The sequence below is a fragment of the Arvicanthis niloticus genome, assembly GCF_011762505.2.
Source record: "Arvicanthis niloticus isolate mArvNil1 chromosome Y unlocalized genomic scaffold, mArvNil1.pat.X SUPER_Y_unloc_5, whole genome shotgun sequence".
Taxonomy (NCBI): Eukaryota; Metazoa; Chordata; class Mammalia; order Rodentia; family Muridae; genus Arvicanthis; species Arvicanthis niloticus.
Genome location: NW_023045022.1, coordinates 872678 through 890513, shown reverse-complemented (window position 1 = coordinate 890513; position 17836 = coordinate 872678). Strand labels below are relative to the sequence as shown.

At 37.0% G+C, this 17836-nt stretch overlaps 1 protein-coding gene across 1 annotated transcript in view; it reads left to right on the top strand.

The window, feature by feature from the left end:
• LOC143433955 (uncharacterized) overlaps window positions 1–17175 on the top strand; it is a 21246-nt gene extending 4071 nt beyond the window's left edge. Inside the window, 11 exon segments of the mRNA XM_076928164.1 lie at window positions 2929–3101; window positions 3471–3556; window positions 5507–5596; window positions 6975–7074; window positions 8081–8230; window positions 9269–9399; window positions 10963–11036; window positions 14135–14225; window positions 14923–15103; window positions 15468–15907; window positions 16891–17175. Coding sequence (XP_076784279.1) covers window positions 2929–3101; window positions 3471–3556; window positions 5507–5596; window positions 6975–7074; window positions 8081–8230; window positions 9269–9399; window positions 10963–11036; window positions 14135–14225; window positions 14923–15103; window positions 15468–15907; window positions 16891–17049 — 1675 coding nt within the window. The 3' untranslated portion in view covers window positions 17050–17175.
• The last annotated feature ends 661 nt before the right edge of the window (window positions 17176–17836 follow it).

Sequence of the window (17836 nt, the reverse complement as noted above, 5' to 3'; positions counted from 1 at the left end):
TTCCATTATAGGGATACAGTGTAGCTAGAGGATATGTGCTATATCAATATTATAGAGATACAGGATAGAAAGAGGATAGAGATGTATAGATAGAAAGAGTATAGAAACGGACAGCTAGACAATAGGATAGATAGTAGATAGATAGATAGATAGATCACAGAGATTCAGGGATGCTAGAGATAATGATGCATGATGGTAAAGTGACACAGGCTAGCTAGCTAGATGACAGTTAGATAGTAGATAGGGATGGAATAACCTAGAGGAGAGATGATAAAGAGATGTGAGTCCAATACAGGAAAGTGAGAAGATGAGATAGATAAGGTGGTACATAAGTTGGTAGGTAGATAGAAAGATATAGATATAAATAGATAGATGAAAGATAAGCAGGATTCAGGGTAACTAGAAGATAAATGATTCAGAAGGGAATATGTACCACAGGTAGCTAGATGATAATAGATAGATAGATAGATAGAATAGATAGATAGATAGATGATAGATAGATATTTACAGAGATTCAGGACAATTAGACAATAAAAGATGCATCAGTGGTAAAAGATGCAGAATAGCTAGAGGATAGAAACAGATGGTAGAGGAACAGGATAGCTAGAGGATGGATGATAGAGAGATGTAAGACAGACACAGGAGAGTGGTTGAAAGAAGATTGATGATAGGTAGGTAAAATAAGTTGGTAGGTAGACAGAAGATAGATAATAGACAGATAGATATAGATAAGAATGGGGAACTAGAAGATAAATGATCATATGTGCATAATTACACAGGTTATCTAAGAGACAGATGATGGAATGGAGTAGATAGAGTAGATAGATAGATAGATAGGATAGAAGATAGATATGCAGGTAGCTAGCAGATACATGAAACCATGGATGGCCATAGTGTCACAGTGTAGCTGGAGGAGTAGATATTGATATAAGATGGAATCCAGCATAGAATAGGCAGAGTATAGTTGATGGTTTACAGAGAGTCAGAGTAACTAGAGGATAGGTGATATATTATGGTATAGACTACAGGAATAGGAGAAGATAGATGAGGTTAGATACTAGAATATAGGCACAGGATAGGTAGATGATAGAATGATACATGGCTGGAAGAGTCCAAAGGAATTTGGAAATTGATGATAGATAGGTAGATAGATAGGAGATAAGCAGTACAGCTAGAAGATAGATGACACATGGATAAATATAGAACTAGGGTTGCTAGAGGATAGTTGATAGATTTATGGATAGAAGATAGCTAGAAGATAAAGAGTAGAGAGTTCACAGAGATTCAGGGTAACTAGATGATAAGCATACATTGATAAATTAGAGATACAGGATAGATAGAGGATAGAATATAGATAGATGGAAGACAAGCAAAATATATCCAGAGAGTAGATGATAGAAGACATACATAGGAAAGCTACATAATTGAATGATAGATAGATAGATAGATAGATAGATAGATAGATAGATAGATAAGTAACAGATATTTCTGTTAGTCAAAAATATCTATGTATTGCATAGAGAATTCAGAATAGCTACAGGATAGCTGACAGGTAGTGTAATAAAGACAAGATAGCTATAGAATAGGATGGTAGGTTCAGCACAGTTGAGGAAGACAAAGGATAGATACTAGATAGATAGGAGATCTACCTAGTGGATAGACACAGGATAGCTAGAATGTAGATAATTTGAAAGATAGACACAGCATAGTTAGGATTGCTAGGGAATAGATGATAGTTGGGTAGAAGGCATATAGCAGATTGTTCAGAGGATAGGCCATAGACATATTGATGATAGACACAGGTGTGTAGAAAGATAGATGACTGATTGGTGGAAGATAATAGAGATAATGTAGACACAGGAGAACTATTAGATAATTGACAGATGAAAGTTAAACACATGATAGGTAGAGGGAATATGATACGGAGAGACACAGGCTATCTAGAATATAGATGATTCATAGATGGAATAAGGGCACATGATAGCTAGGGGATAAATAATCCATAAATGGAAGTTAGACTCAGAACAGCTGCAGTGTAGGAGATCCTTTGATGGGAGATAGACTCAAGATAACTACTGGATACATGTAAACATAGACATAGGATGCTTATCAGGCATATAGTTTGATAGACATGAGAAGGCTACAGCAGGTAGATGCTATAAATTGTAGAAATTTTTTACTTAGTAAAATAATGGTCTTATTTGGTTTAGAATCCACTTTTACCTGACTGAAAAATGGAGAGGAAATACACAAAAAACGAGGAGGTAGGAATTCGTAATACAGTTGGCAAAGCTTTCTGTTCTGACCTCTGTTGGTATTTCAGATGTAGACAAACTTTCTCAGGGAAGCTGAGGGTAGATTGGTCTCTTTTGTGGGTTTTCTATTCTTCCAGTTTTATTGGAAGACCTAGTCAGAATTACTGTTAAAGCAGGTGAGAACAGAAGGAAAGCTAAGTCTTCCCATTTCACTGAAACTAATTCAGGTTTAATTTATGTGATTGCTAAACAACGCCAGACATTGTATTAGGCTGTACTGGGAAGACATGGAAATGGATTGGTTTTTACTTTTAACAGCCTCACAGTCAAAGGGTGGGAACATTGACTTTCATTTCATTGTTTTAATAGAAATAGATCTTATTTGTTTGCTTGTTCATTTATCATTTATTTTGGAAACTAGCTCATGATATTTAGCCCAAGACTTGCATCAAATCCACAATCCTTCTGCCATCTCATCTGAGTACTGGGATTAAGGCCATTTTCTGACATATCCTGCCAAAGTAGTTATTGTGTATAATTAAGACCTTGGATGTTATAGGAATGAAAAAGATCTGTCTTTCTCTCGTCTTAGTCCTCCTATTGGGGCACCATATCAGTAATTAGCTTCAGCTTTACCATACATAAAGCTCATGTTTACTTCTCTGTAAATTAGTGGTACGTCTAATCCATGCCAGAGGATAACTCATGAAGATCTACGCAATTTGCTGAAGAGAATTCAGAAACTGAAGAATAGAATTCAGAAACTGATGAACAGACTTGGATATGAATCATCTAGAAAGAGACCTAGAGAACAGCCTGTTATTGCCTCTCTGTCTTCTCAAAGAGGTTTGACTTAGGTCCATTTCCCTGATTCTATGCACTCTTTGTGGCTAAACTTTTCAAAATATTTTCTAGGCCGTGCCCACTCCCTCACAATGCATTTCTTCTTCAACCCTCTTCAAAATGCCTATAGCTGCTAGCACCCTACTTCATGAGTTCTACACACACCCTGTTCTCATCACTTTCACAGAGCCCACATAAAGATGGAAGGAGAGAATCAACCCACCAAAGTTGTCTTTGAATCTCTACACATGAGTAATAGAACACATAAGCACCCCCTGCCAAACTAACAAAGTATTTCTCTAAATTATGAGCTGAGAATTCTAATATCAATAGTTATCTCAATTTAACACCTGTTATTTCTTTTATTCAAAGGAATGTTCAATGTACAAACAAGTTATGAACAAAACACAGTTCCTGTTTTTAATACCTATGAAGAATACCATAAGACGGTTCTTCAGGTAAGGGTCTTTTAATTTGTTGTTTACACTTACATGTCGATCACATAAAATGCAAGATGCACTACATCACATTTCAAAGCACAGCTGGAAAGAACAAGTTTTCAAACAATAAGAAAGCAAATATTATAACAATACACACTCCTAGATGGAAACCTAAGCCACAAGAAGGCATCTTTTATCCTATCAAGCACTTTTATTTAAAAAAAAACAAGGTAGGTAGGTATCATATATTGAAATTTGTGTTATGAAGAGGCTTCAGAATATCTCATTTGAAATCTGTCAATACTTTATTAAACCAAATGCATATTTAAACTATTCTAGAAGCTGACTATCAACTGCAGATATGAGTGTAGGCAAAAGTGGAGGCTGTGTGCTGTGAAACTGTGAGAGTCACTAGTCTACAACCTTTTAGCTTCTGTCTGGTATTAGTAACTTCCCTGGAAAACCTTTTCTTAGAGAAGATTTTTTATGGCACAAATATGTCATAAGTATGATCACAGCTGTTTTTAAGCACAAAAATGGGAAAACTAATAATTTTACGGCCTGTGGAAACAGGGACACATTGATTTGATAGTTTGACTCATGAAAAAAATTGAAGTTTTTGTTTTTCAATTGAGCTGGGGGTTGTTAGCTCAATAACAGCACTTGTCTAGCATGTGGGTAATCCTTAATTCAATACTCAGCAAAAGTACCATAAAATTTTTGATTAACACAATGATTCTAGGAGGTGGTCAGTTGATATTTATGTGCTACAAATATCTCCTCTTGCATGAACCTTTGGGTGAGGATAAACTCAAACCAGTTCCAAACCACAGCAGGTAATAAGAGAATATTTGAAACTAATGGTTCGTTTCATTAATGATTATGGTATGCAGATATGCATGATCATCTATGAGTACTTGCTACTCTAGCAGAGGATGTGGATTTAATTCTCAGCACTCACACTGTAGCTCACAATGGTCTGTAGTTCCAGCTCCAAAGGATCTGATGCCTTCTTCTGGCCTGTATGGGTACCAGGTACACACATGGTACACAGACACATATGCAGGGAAAAACACTCATACACACAAAATAAAAATATTTTTAAAATGTTTGTGCTCATTATGATACAATTTACTTTATCGGAGATTTATCACCAGCATTGCTCCTTTCAAAGGACTGATTGACATTTTGTGTTTACAATGAGGTACTGTTACTTGCAACTCTCTATTTGTATGAATTCTATGAGCTTGTTTCTTAAAATAATCATTTTATTGCAGAATAGGGTAAGGAAGTACTGCTTTGAAATAAATATTGGAGTTGTTGAGGATCACACAAGTGGTGTCTGGATCGCAATTCTAAATTTAAATGAATGCAGACATTGCATTAGCAGTAATTCCTAGAAGAGCCCCGCTTTATTTGTCCTCTTCTTAGAGGTGATACTAAGGCAGGCACACATGTATCCACATCTCCTTGCTCTGGACAACATTTTGGTATTTCACATGCTCTAAATGTCACCTTCTCGGAAACCTGACTTCACACCATTATACATTAGAAAAGTGACGACACTAACTATATGTTTAAGTCGAACACTAGGCTCAGTGTAAATGAATGTGTCTTTAAAAACTTTTAGCATTCAAATACTAAACATGTTTAAAGTGTGACCATCTACACTAAGAGATGAATATTTCTAGTGTGTGATAGAAAGTTTAGTTATTGATTTTGGGTACACTGAAATATGTTTGTCCAAGTGGCACATCATTGATAAATATCTCATGCTTAAGATGAAGTAGATTCTGTGTAGGAGGCATAATAATAGAATTTTAATTAAGGATGTCCCTACTTTATGGATATGTAAGAAATGCAATACATTTTCTGTGTTCTATTATAATAATTTATACACTTAGAAATAAAGCTATTATTTTATTATTGTTCCACTATTTAATTATGTTATTATTCTGTCTTTATTAGTCTTTTGAAAATATTTCAATTGTACTGAACATAGAAGGAAAAGTTGTTTTTGTATCCCAGAATGTGACACCTCTTCTTGGCTATCGTCCAGTAAGTTCTTGCAGCTTTTGGGGAAATGGGTCATTCTGGATTGTTGTTCATAAGTTAGTTCTTTTTATCCTCATATAAGTCATTGGTGTTCAGCTATGACTCTGTGACATCATCTTCTCTACTAGTTTCAGTGTTTAGTCAATAAAAACAAGCTGGGATTCAGGCAAAAGTTCTTACTCTTCCCTCACCCTATCCACTTCTCTCATGTGTGTCTAAGATGAAATGTCTGTCAGAAAAATAAAACATGCTTCTTGTTAAGAGTCTCAGAAAATGGCACTGAGTAGGGTTAATGCCTGACTTCTTTTGTAAGGACTGAGTGCTTGTATTTTCATTCTTGATTTAAAGAAAGGCCTTGTCAATATCAGGTGAGCATACACCTACTGAGCTAGTCTCCAGCCCAATGATTCTTTTTATAATGATACCACCTCTCTTCGACCAATGGAAGAATAGGTAACACCTCTTGGTACTTTATATTTCACATCAAATTTGTTGAATTTTTAATTTTTAACTTTTTGTCAAACTCCTTTAAAAAATTAACACACAAAATAATTGGGTTTCACTATGGCTTTCTTTCTCTTTTTTTTCATTCTTTCTTCCTTTTTTTCTTGGGAAGGTAAGGTAGCATTCTATATTTCACCCCGCCCCAAAACTACTTATGTAGCCTCAGGATGGTCTTGGACTCAGGGCATTCCATTTTATAAATGGACCAATGAAAATATTTTTATTGAAAAAATAAGTGTCCCTTTGTGGTACAGGGGAAAGGGTTGAAATTTTTCCATAAAAATAAACAAGGATAAATTATAATCAAGAGAGGGCTTGGGACTTGAAAGTATGAGGAAGGTGCAAAAAAGAAAGGATTCACATTGAAAAGTAAGAAAGTGCGGAGTCAGTGGAAAGGCTTTCTGTCAGAGTTGAATAGTCACTGGTTGTGTGGCTCGGTTGTGTGGCATGCTTCTGTGGCACAGTGGTGTGGCACAGTTGTGTGGCATGGTTGTGTGGCACAGTTGTGTGGGTTTTTTCCATCCAGATTCACTTGCTTGGTTCAAGACTGGAGACAACATTATGGGTGAGGAGCTGAGAATTTTTTCGAGTCTCATAGCAAAGAGGGAAACAAGATAGGGTGAGGATTACAGCATCTGTGGTCTCTGAGATGGGTAGGGAAGGATCCAACTGCTTGAGGGAGATAATGCACAGGAAAACTGTGGACAGAATGGATTGTAATGTGGAGTAATTGCTAGAGGGTAATGCAAACTGCCTGAAGCACTGCACCTATAGCTATAAATGGCATGGGCAGCACTAAACACCTATGGCAAGGATACAGGGCAGAATAATGGTATTAGTATTGAAAGCAAAATCTGTTCTTTCTCCTGCTCCCTAGGAAGATATTATTGGGACGAGTCTGTTAAATCTTGTTCATGATGAACAAAAGGATGACATATCTGAGAAGATCATTCTTAATCTTCCATTGGCAAATATAGGTATGTATACATGGTTTTGTTTTCTTTTTTAATTTAATTTTTGAATTGTGTGTGAAAAGTAATACTTAGCTGAACAAATCCTTGCTCTCTTACACCTTAGTTGTTTTTGAAAAAAACAATCAGTGTAGTTGCTGATAATATATTTTTTTAAGTTAATAGCCTATAATTTCAAATACTACATTTCTCACACTTAAAAATTATTTCCTCTGGAGAAGTATGGAGGAGCTCAATGGGTCCTTACTCTCAGATGAGGAGCCCTCCCACTCGGTGGAAGAGTTCAAGAGAGCTGATGGATGCTGAGGGAGGAAGAGTGGGTTACCTCTAAGGATGTAGCCCCTAGCAGTGATTCTTAACCTTCCTAATGCTGAGACCCTTTAATACAGTCTCTCATGCTGCGGTAACCACCCACCATAAATTTATTTTCATTGCTACCTCATAACTGTACTTTTGCTATTGTTATGAATGGTAATATAAATATCTGATATGTACATGGTCTTAGGTGACTCCCATGAAAGAGTTGTTCTACCCCCAAAGGACTGAGAACTGTTGCTCTAGTGGAAGGATATGGGTAGTACACATGGGAATTGTGTATTTTGGGGGACACAAAGTTAGGAAGGACTGAGTAGAGATTTGGAGCTGGATCTGAGCTAAGTTGGAGGGAATGGGACATGAACATGATCAAAATATATCACATGCATGCATGAAACTCTAAAAGAGTCAATAAAATTATTTAATTGAGAAATTATCCCACCCTGTCTTATTCTTTACAATAAAACATAATTACAGCAGCCTTTCTCTAATTTTAGTAGTGCTATATAAATTCTAGTGTATTGTGTTCCAGCTAGTGCCCTATTTTATGGATAGAAGGATGATATCTCTTCTGAGTACCAGCATTTATGGAAAGAAAATTGTGTTCTTTAAAATATTGTCTTGACTAAGGAAGACTATTATTGTCTGAAATATTCCATCAGACTACATAACTTTACTTGTATCTTGCTCTCTTTAGTGGGAAGCCTAATCGAATTTTGCTGTTATATAAGAAAACGAAATGTAGGTCAGAGTGGCCAGGACACATATTGTTACAGGGCCATGTACCAAGGGAAATATATATATGAGTATGTGAAATTCATCTTGTACCTACAGGATTCTTATGATGGTAAGCAACCCAGATGATGATACTTACATGATGTTCATGAGTGCTGTATTCTCTGATTGCTAGCATACTTATTTCTGTATTACTGTCATTTGTAAAATACCTGATACCGCTACACTCACAATTTCTGGCTACATTAGATATTTAAAAATACTGAAATTTATAAGGTGGGGTCATATAGAAACATAGATGATTATGTTGGTAGAGGATGTGGATGTCTCCTCTGACAAAACAAAATAATTTTAAAAACCTAATCCAAAAAAAAGTTTAATGCACTGAATAGCTTAAAGGGAGCTCCATGAATGACTTGAATAAGTTACAGATGGATTTGTAGTTTGTAAACCATACCACAAATTAGATTCCCTGGAGTCTAGAATTCTAACATCATATCAAGGGACAATATATAGAATATAAACTCTAAATCTCTATATATTGACCTGGGGAAAGAAGTCATTTCACCTAAAATTTTCAATAGATAACATTTATGTCAAGTGTGCTATGGGACCTAGTTTTTGAGGGTTAAGGAAGTAAAAGCTGAAAAATCAAGATACAAAATTAAAATTGACCCATAAAATATCTGAGTTAATCAGAGATAAGGTATAATACTCTGTGCTTCATGTACCCAAATGCGTGTTAAAATATTTCTCCTATTTTTTCTTGAAAGTTAAAGGTGAAATATCATTAAAAATCACTTGGGCAGATGCATGAACACACACATACACACACACACACACACACACACACACACAATTTCTTTTAGAGACTAAATCAAGAATCCATAGGTCAAAAGAAAAAGATTGACATCAGCACAAAAATCACACCTTTGATTTTCAGTATGCATGCCTCATACATTAGCGGTGACCATGTGGGGAATCTGGGGATCTTAGCTGGAAGGGAAGGAAGATAAAGAGAAGCCCATGGCTCAGAATCTTGAAAAATGCCAGTGAGGTGACATACAGCATTGTGATGTGGAAGTTGTCTGCCTGCTTGCTTAGCCAGGATAGCTTCTGGTTTAATTGCCATTATGTCTGTCACCCTTAGAGTCATTTGTATTTTTCGGAAACTATGGTCCTAATAGTAGAAAGATTTGGTCTTCTTCTCCAAGGCTGTTATGGGAGGAAAAGTACTATGTTGTGGGAAACATTACTGTTCTACATACGCCGGATGAGTCAGTGAGTATGCTGTATATATCTCTCCTATTGATGGGCACATCATTTTCACTTTCAGCTAGTAGACATCAGTGTACATACATTTAGTATTCAGCAAGGAAAGAACAACTTGTATATTAGTTTTATAAAGTGAATTTTCATGTCCTCCCTCCCTCAAAACCTTAGGTACTTGATTGTAAAGGCTTTTTACAGGTCAAAGGAAAAACTAGTTATTAAAATGCATGTGTTAGATTGAAAATCGTTTAGTTTGTATTTTCAATGACATGAAATACTTTTCATGTCCTAGATACTGCGGTAAGTACCAGGGAATCACATACAGGCAGCCAACAGACAAGGCACTGATAAAAGGTGTCACGAGAAAATGAGCTGGTGATTTGTGTTTTGAATAGGGTACCCCCAAGGCTAACAAAGGCAGTCTATACAGAGAGTGCACTGACCTCAATTTGGAGAGTTTGAAGGAATAAAATTGGTTATGTGACTCAAATAAGGGAAAGAGTGAAGGGGATGGTGGAGACAGGAAAGTGATAGATTGTGCAGAACTTTGCTCACTGTAGTAATACATACAGAATTTATGCTAAGCAGACTATGATCTGGACTGAAATCCCTAGGCTGCTTTGTATGTGGAACATGAAGTATAAAGAAACAAGAATGGAGATAACCAGATGTGAATGGCAGGAATCTGGATTGATTTTAGTCATGGGGATGGAAACTCCAGGATTTGGAGTGAATGGAGACAGGGATAAGTAGAACATTGTATACTGGGTAGTGTTAGCAGCCTAGATAAAGTGCTCTGTTTGGCTGTGGACCATGTTTCTATTGTGATGCCATAGTAGATCACTCCTAGATTCAATTTTAGAAGAAACCACTTTTCCATATTGCAGAGAGTGAGGAAAGCTGTATAGAGGAGAAGACTGAAGGAAGTTGTCTGATTTGATTGACTCATTCACTCTTCCTTCATACTAACCCTCTGGGATCTGAGTTTCATCTTCTGCCACAAGAATGTAGACTTCTAAGATACAGGATGACTCAGCCCCAAGATCTGTTTCCTCTTCTGAGAAAGAGAAAACAAACTTTGCTTGTCCCACCCATATTCCACTAGTCTCCATCATGGCACCAGAAAGTCTATTTGTGATTTCCTCCAGTTTTTCTCTCTGTGCCTCTAGGATATTGTTTCTATACCAATCGATATTTTGGAACAAAAATTAAAGAGAACAGAGATAGCAGTCAGAGGAGTCTTTATAGTGTGCTGGTGTAAAATAGCAAGCAGTGAACTTGAATCAAAGTGAAATTCCTAGATCTACTAGTGTTGGACTAAAACACTGTATGTGCATAATTTGTTTTTATACCTGTAAACCTAGCATCTTTTTCACACCAACGTGACACTTGGATTTGTTATAACTTGAATATATAATGCATGTTAGAAATGTCAATTTTTTCTAGTACATAGGTACATTTAATGCCACTTAGGGGGTTAAAAGAAGGTGTAACTCTTCTCTGTACAAAGCTGTAGATTTGATTCTCAGAGATGCTAAAATGGTGACAACTGATGATGCTAATTTTTTGCAGGCACAACCAGTTAACATTCAAACAAATGGTGTAGTTGATGATTCCGTTGATGACAGTACTATACAACACCATAGGTAAGAGGTATCATGGCTGTAAATAATGCAGAGCTGAATCAAGTTTTTTCTTTTGCTAAATAAAGCCAAAATAAGAAAGATTAAGAATTTTAAAATGACCAATTAGCTGTTCTGAACATACCATATCATTTAATATAATTTATTGTCTTCCAACAGAATAAACACGGATAAATGGTATTTAATTTTTAATATTTAACATGCTCAAATTATGTTTAAAACTACAGAATTTTCCTTGCCTTTCTGTCTATTTTTCTCTCACCTACCTACCTGCCTACCTACCTACATACCTACCTACATACATACATACATCTGTATGTGTGTTTGAGTAGACCACCACCAATACCACTTCCAGTTTCCAGATCTGTATATTTTAATGTATGGAAGGAATCGTTTAACTACTGTCTGTTGCATCATTTCCTAGATTAATCCAATAATGGTCGTAGAAAAAAGTGACAGAAAGGAGCACATAATATACATCTGAGGTTGTTCCCTAATGATGCAGCAGTGGCCTCTATCCTGCTCCATCAACACAGGACAATGGAGCAAAAGGTTCACTTGATGTCAGGTGTAAAGATGACTAGATGACTAGTGCAGGTCACATTATTTGTTTGTCAGTTTGTGTGTGTGATAGTGGAGGGGAAAGGGAGGGGCAAGAGGAAGAAAGAAGGAAAGTGAAAGGGAAAGGAAGAGGGAGAATGGGGAGAGAGGCTCGAGGAGAAAGCCTGAGTGCAAGAGAAAGTGATAGAGAGCTAGACAGCGAGAGAGAGAGAGAGAGAGAGAGAGAGAGAGAGAGAGAGAGAGAGAGAGAGAGAGAGAGAGAGAGAGAGAGAGAGATTTTCTGGCTTTCCAGAAACTCACTATATAAAGCAGGCTGGCCTCCACCTAACAGAGATCCTCCTGCCTCTGCCTCCCATGTTCCGGGGTTACATGAGTGGGCCACCATGCACAGCCTGTAAGGCAATTCGAAGGCAAAAATTTGCCTTATGCTTTCAAAAGAAACCCAAGCTTTTCTTTAAGACAGTTCTGTCAAGCCAAGTAAATTTAAGGTGAAAGATAGATTAACATCTGAAGTACATGGGAGAGCCAGAGGTCCCAGGTTACTTACTACCTTAAAAAAATGCACGATTGGGAACAGATGGATAAAAAGTAACAATAATTTGCAGCCAAGGCTTGGGGTTAAGAAAAAGTCCAGGATGACGTGAAGTGTTTAAATTTCAGTGACTGGTTTCAATTGAAAACAAGGAGGAATCTGAGTATTGTATGGTTGTTCATTAAGACCCAGTGCTTACAATCAGAAGCCTGTGAAGGCTCTGTCCGAAGCCTGCTGGCCACCAAGCCTACCGGCTGTGAAGCCTGCCTAGACAAACTGAATTTTGCTCATCTGTAAATTCACAACAGGGAACTCAACAGAGGCAGAAGGTGGATTAGAGGTTTCCTCTGGCCAGGTATTATGTGCAGAGTGGATGGGAACAGAGAGGAATGGTAGCTAGAACAGTGGAATACCTTTTCTGAGCTATGAAAATGTTCTCAAACTGTCTTGGGCTTGGAGATTTATCTTAGTGCTTGCCCAGAGTCAGTCACCAGCATATAAAGAAATATGTAAATATGAAAGGGCTAAAAATGCAAAGGGAACTAAAATCATTATAATCATCTTATGATCTGAATGGACCAGAAATCCTTGAATTGAAAGCTTTAATTGAAGTGTTTGAAATGTGTGTTTTGTCATTTAAAAAAAAAAAAAAAAAAAGATTTCTCCACTGGCAGGGAATGTAGCTCAGTTGACAGATTGCTTGCCTAGCATAAACATAGCAGCATATGCCTGTGATATCTGAGTTGAGAGGTGGTTGCACGTAGAGCAATTTAAAGACAATCATTGTCTGTGTATTTTGCCTACATGTATGTCTGTGTGCCACATATTTCCAGTGCAAACAGCAGCTGGAAAGGGGTGTGAGATACTCTGGAACTGGAGTTACAGAGAGGTGTAGGCTTCCATTGAGGGAGCTGGGAATTGAATCTAGGGCCTCTGAAAGAGAAGTCAGTATTCTTAACTGCTGAGTCACTCCTCCAGCCCCAAAATAAAATTCTAATATCTTCCTTGACAACATACTGAGTTGAAGCCTAGCCTGGGATATGTGAGATCCTACCTTCAAAAGAAATCAAATGTGTGCTGTATATATGTACACACATACATGTGTATGTGTGTTATATTAGAATTTTCTCTAAGTGTTAACTATTGTAAATAATATGCTTATGTTTAAATTATTTCACACTGAAACTCAAACCAGTAAGAGTAAAAATTGTACATTTCATGCCCAAATAATATATGCAGATGGCTTCAATAACTCATTAACTGGCTTTTCCTGTTTTAACTCTTCTTTATACCATCAGAATCTCATAAATATCACTTAGCACATTTACTGTTAGGTTATCTTGTTTGTTTATTTTTTTTTTTATAGTCAGACGTATTACTATACCTCAACCACTCATATTTTGTACTGATGGTGGGTTTCTTGTTGCTTGACCTCCCAAATATAAACCTTGTTTTTTGTGTTCTTGTCTTTGCAAGACTAGAATAAGATTTAGAACCAGGACATAAACTATGTTGGCTAAGTGTTTTTCCATGGAATCACACCTCTAATCCTAGGACACAGGACATTTTAAAGTTAGACATACAAAGTAGTGGGTTTACCTATGGTATTTCCATGCATACATATCATTATACAATGTTAATTTTAATATGATTTTATTCATTCTTTAAGAATTTCACACAATGTATTTAGGTCATATTATCTCCAACTTCTCTTCCTAATGTTTCACAGATCAGTTCCTATGGATTTTCTCCTGTGGTGTGGCCATCAATCCAGTCAGAAATTGGTTGGTTGCACCCATAACATTGTAATGCCATGATTGTAAACATGGGCATGTCTTGCCATGCTAAGCATTATCCTTGATCACAGTGTTCACAGCTAGTAAGCCTGTTGATGAATTTCTTTCCTCAATCCACTTCCAGTACTATGAAAGTTATCCAGCAGTGAGGAAGCTTCCTGACCAATACACAAAAGACATATTAATAATGATTTCTTTATGGCTTTATTAAGGTTTCGAAAACGCCACCGTAGGAACGAAATGCAAGCAGATGCTCAGGCTGAAGTTGTGAATGTGGAGGAGTGTCCTGAAGCAGGCACAGAAGTATGTACATTGGCAGTCACCCAGAGAACCATTGGGGTCTTTATTCTTGTTATGTTATTATTTAGTTAATATGTGTTATCAATATAGAAAGACTTTCATTTCAATAAGTGTCTTATGAGCATGACAGTTTCTGTTATTGTTTTCCTTACTGTAAGTAACTGCCATGCTTAGAATAGTCCTTGTGCTTATCCTGACCCTAAGTTGAGCATCTACAAATGGTTTAAAATAACATTTGACTAAAACATAAGCAGGCTTAGGGAAAACTGACATCGTTTGATTCTTTTATTCTCCTAACTTGCTCTATAGCCTTAACCCTAGAAATTCTAGTGTCCTACAATTCCTTTTTTTCTTACAGGCAAAATACTCTTACTGATATTTTCCATTTAATCTGCCTAAAACATTATCTCATACTTGGCATTTATTGTGTTTGAAGCCTACCTTACATGTTAGGAAATCTGGGAAAACCCATCAGTGGCCACTTACTCTTTGAGGCTTAGTACCCCAACAATATTTTTAAGGATGTGTAGGTGTGTGTGTGTGTGTGTGTGTGTGTGTGAAGATTTTGTGTCATTCTTCAATTACTGAAGTATATTGTGAGGTATGTCTAAGGTTTGTGGCAGGTCTGCCTGTTTTTCCTAGTATGCCTGTCTTATTCTATCTTGTAAGTGAAATGTGTTATCTTCTATTGGAAATTCAGGTTGAGATTGTAGAAGTTCAAGCAGCCACTCAGCGATTGCCATTTGAATTAGTTCAGGTCCGGACATCCTCTCACTCAAGCATAACCCCAGTCTTAAGTGCAGCCACAAGCATAAGCGCTGGCATGAGGACAAGCACAAGTTCTTCATCTATAGATATTTCATCAACAACACCAGTATCATGTAGGCACAATTAGCTATTTGGATGTGGTCTAAAGAAATGGGATGACCTTCAAGGTCATAACAAGGTTTAAAATAAAGACAGTGCTCAGGTTATAATGGTGTGAAATAACAGATGTCAAGTCTAACTTTGCCGGTTTTCTGTAAACTTTTGGAGATGATGATTTCAGAGCAATAAAGGTAAGTTTCTCTTCACAGATTCAGTCAATCCCTAGTCTTGTACATTCTAGAAATCCCAATTAGAAATGTGCAGATTCTCCTTCTTCCAATAGGAAGAATTCAAAAGAATTATTATTCACTTGCTTTTTTCCAGTTTTTGGCACATTTTACTGTTTTGTCACAATCTTCTCTGTGCTTTCTTCCTTAGCCCCTACAAATGGACAGGGGTATGTGATAGATCCAAAATATATGCTAGAGCCCCAAGACAGAGAATTTGAAGTAGGTCCAGAGTTCCTCCTAAATGACAACCAAGATGCACAGGCCTCTCCAGAACAAGGAGAATGCACTGAAGAGGATGTGAAGAAACCCTTGGTAGAGGCAAAGATATCCAATCCTAAGGAACATGTAATTGATGAATATTCTGCACGTCATGATGCTTATTCAGATGATGATTTCTATATAATAACAGAAGATACAGAAGACAAAAAAGACCCTAAGTTCCAAGAAGTCGTTGTGGGTCAAGAACAAGGACATCAGAAGGCACCTGAGGCTGCCCCATCTTGTCCAACCACACCATTACAGGCTGTGCGCCCAGAAGCTGTGGTAGAACCCACAGTACGCACAGATTTGCAGGTCCATGATGCTGAGGTACATCTGAAAGTTTTTCAAAGTGCATTTTTTGCACCTCTAACATTGTCGAGCTTAAATTCACTTTTCCCAGGTTAACTTTATAGTTTCTAATCTACTAGCTTTTCAAATATACAAGAATGTTTTGTCCTTCAGAGAATAATTGAAGTAAGTTGAGCTGCAATGAAAATACTGGATTTCTACTGGTCCTGATTTTCCTCATGTGTGGGCAAATCTCAAGAGAGAGCAGCTCTTTTGAAGACTTATCCCAACCTTCTCCTCAGCAAACAGCAGCATAAGCTAGTTTCTTTTCTTCTGCTGGCCTTCATTTCTTCTATCTGTGATTGTGGATATAACCATGTATTTGGATAATGATTTTCTAAAAGGCAGGATTCTTAAATATACAGGATGATCAAGGAAGGAAGTGAGTTTGTATCAGTTATGCAGAATTGTTTGTATCTCTTACTGATCCAAAACGCAGATATTCCACCCCCAATTCCCCAGGCAATCGTCATAAAATAAAACCTAAAAGATGGATGTTTCAGTTTAGCCCCAGCAATGTGACAATGGCAAATTCCTGAGTCTTGGCATCTTTGTATTTGAAAAGGCCTTCTTGCCTTGCAGGGATTTTTTTTTTGGAGTACCATGAAATTTCATTGAACTATTTAGAAGAAAATTTATGTGAATACATTTATCCTTTTTAAAAAAGTTTTTAAACTAAAATGTTTTGTTTTTTTCTTTTTGAATTAGTACACAATGAAATTCTCAGTGTAGATATGACTTTTTAATTCTTATAATAATGAGTAATGGGTCTGCAATCTGGTTATGTACAGGAGGTGATAGCGCCGGCAGGTCTTAGCAGGGCCCCGTGTAACATCTATATGTCTGGAGTTTCTTCAGGGCTTGGGTAAGCAATCCCTCCCCATGTTCACTGTGTTTTGTACATTAAGGAAAAGCATTGACTAACAGCAGATCTTTGTTACTTTGTGTACTTACAAATGCAGCCAAGGAGAACTTATCAATACCAGTGTCCACTTTTTGGGGAAAGGTTTGCTCAACTCTGTGGCCGATGAGTGATGATGACAGAGGTCTATGATTTGAATATAAGTAGATCCTTCCATGATGAACAACCTTCTTACCCAGATATTGAAGAGGAGGTATAGAAATTCAGTTTACTTTTATAACTGAAAGGACATTTCATTTTCAAAGGAAGTTGGATTGCTTCCTTTACTTGGTTTAGCCTACTCCATACATTGCAATTCAGTGGTCCCAGAAAGTGAAAAGTATCTGTGCAAGGTAGATCTAAATATAGGCTAGATGATATACACATGTTTGTGTGGGTGTTCTGGATTTTTAGAAGTCTGTAACCCAGGGGCATGTCCATGATTACTGTCAAGCATCTGTAGTGACACATCAAGTATCTGCACCTCGATGTCAATCATTGGCAGTGTCACATCAAGAATCTGCACCACCATGTCAAGCATCGGCAACATCACTTCAAGCATCAGTGGTGTCACAACAAGTATTGGCAGCATCATATCACCAATCAACAATGTCACCCATAGGTGCTTCTCAATCATCTGGAAACCTTGATTTAAAAATTACCGGGCCTGGAATCCTCAGAAAATTTTATGCAGCTATAGAATAATGTCATGGGCCCCATTACAGAACATTATCATTTAGTAAAGGTCCACTCTTGGGTTTACAGGCAAAGAGAGAAGCAGTATTAAAAGTTGAGATATTCTATAGCTTTTATTATTTTGCATTTTGAAGGATTCTGGGCCTCTCCTTCATAAGGGAAAGACACTAGAAATATAGTCTCTACTTGAAATGAAGACTTGAAGTATTATCAAGTTGAGGAAATTACACATGTAGAACTCATTGGTTTGTAAAACCAGTGTCTACTAGGATCTGTATATTACTGAGCTAGATGGATGGTTCTCAGGTACA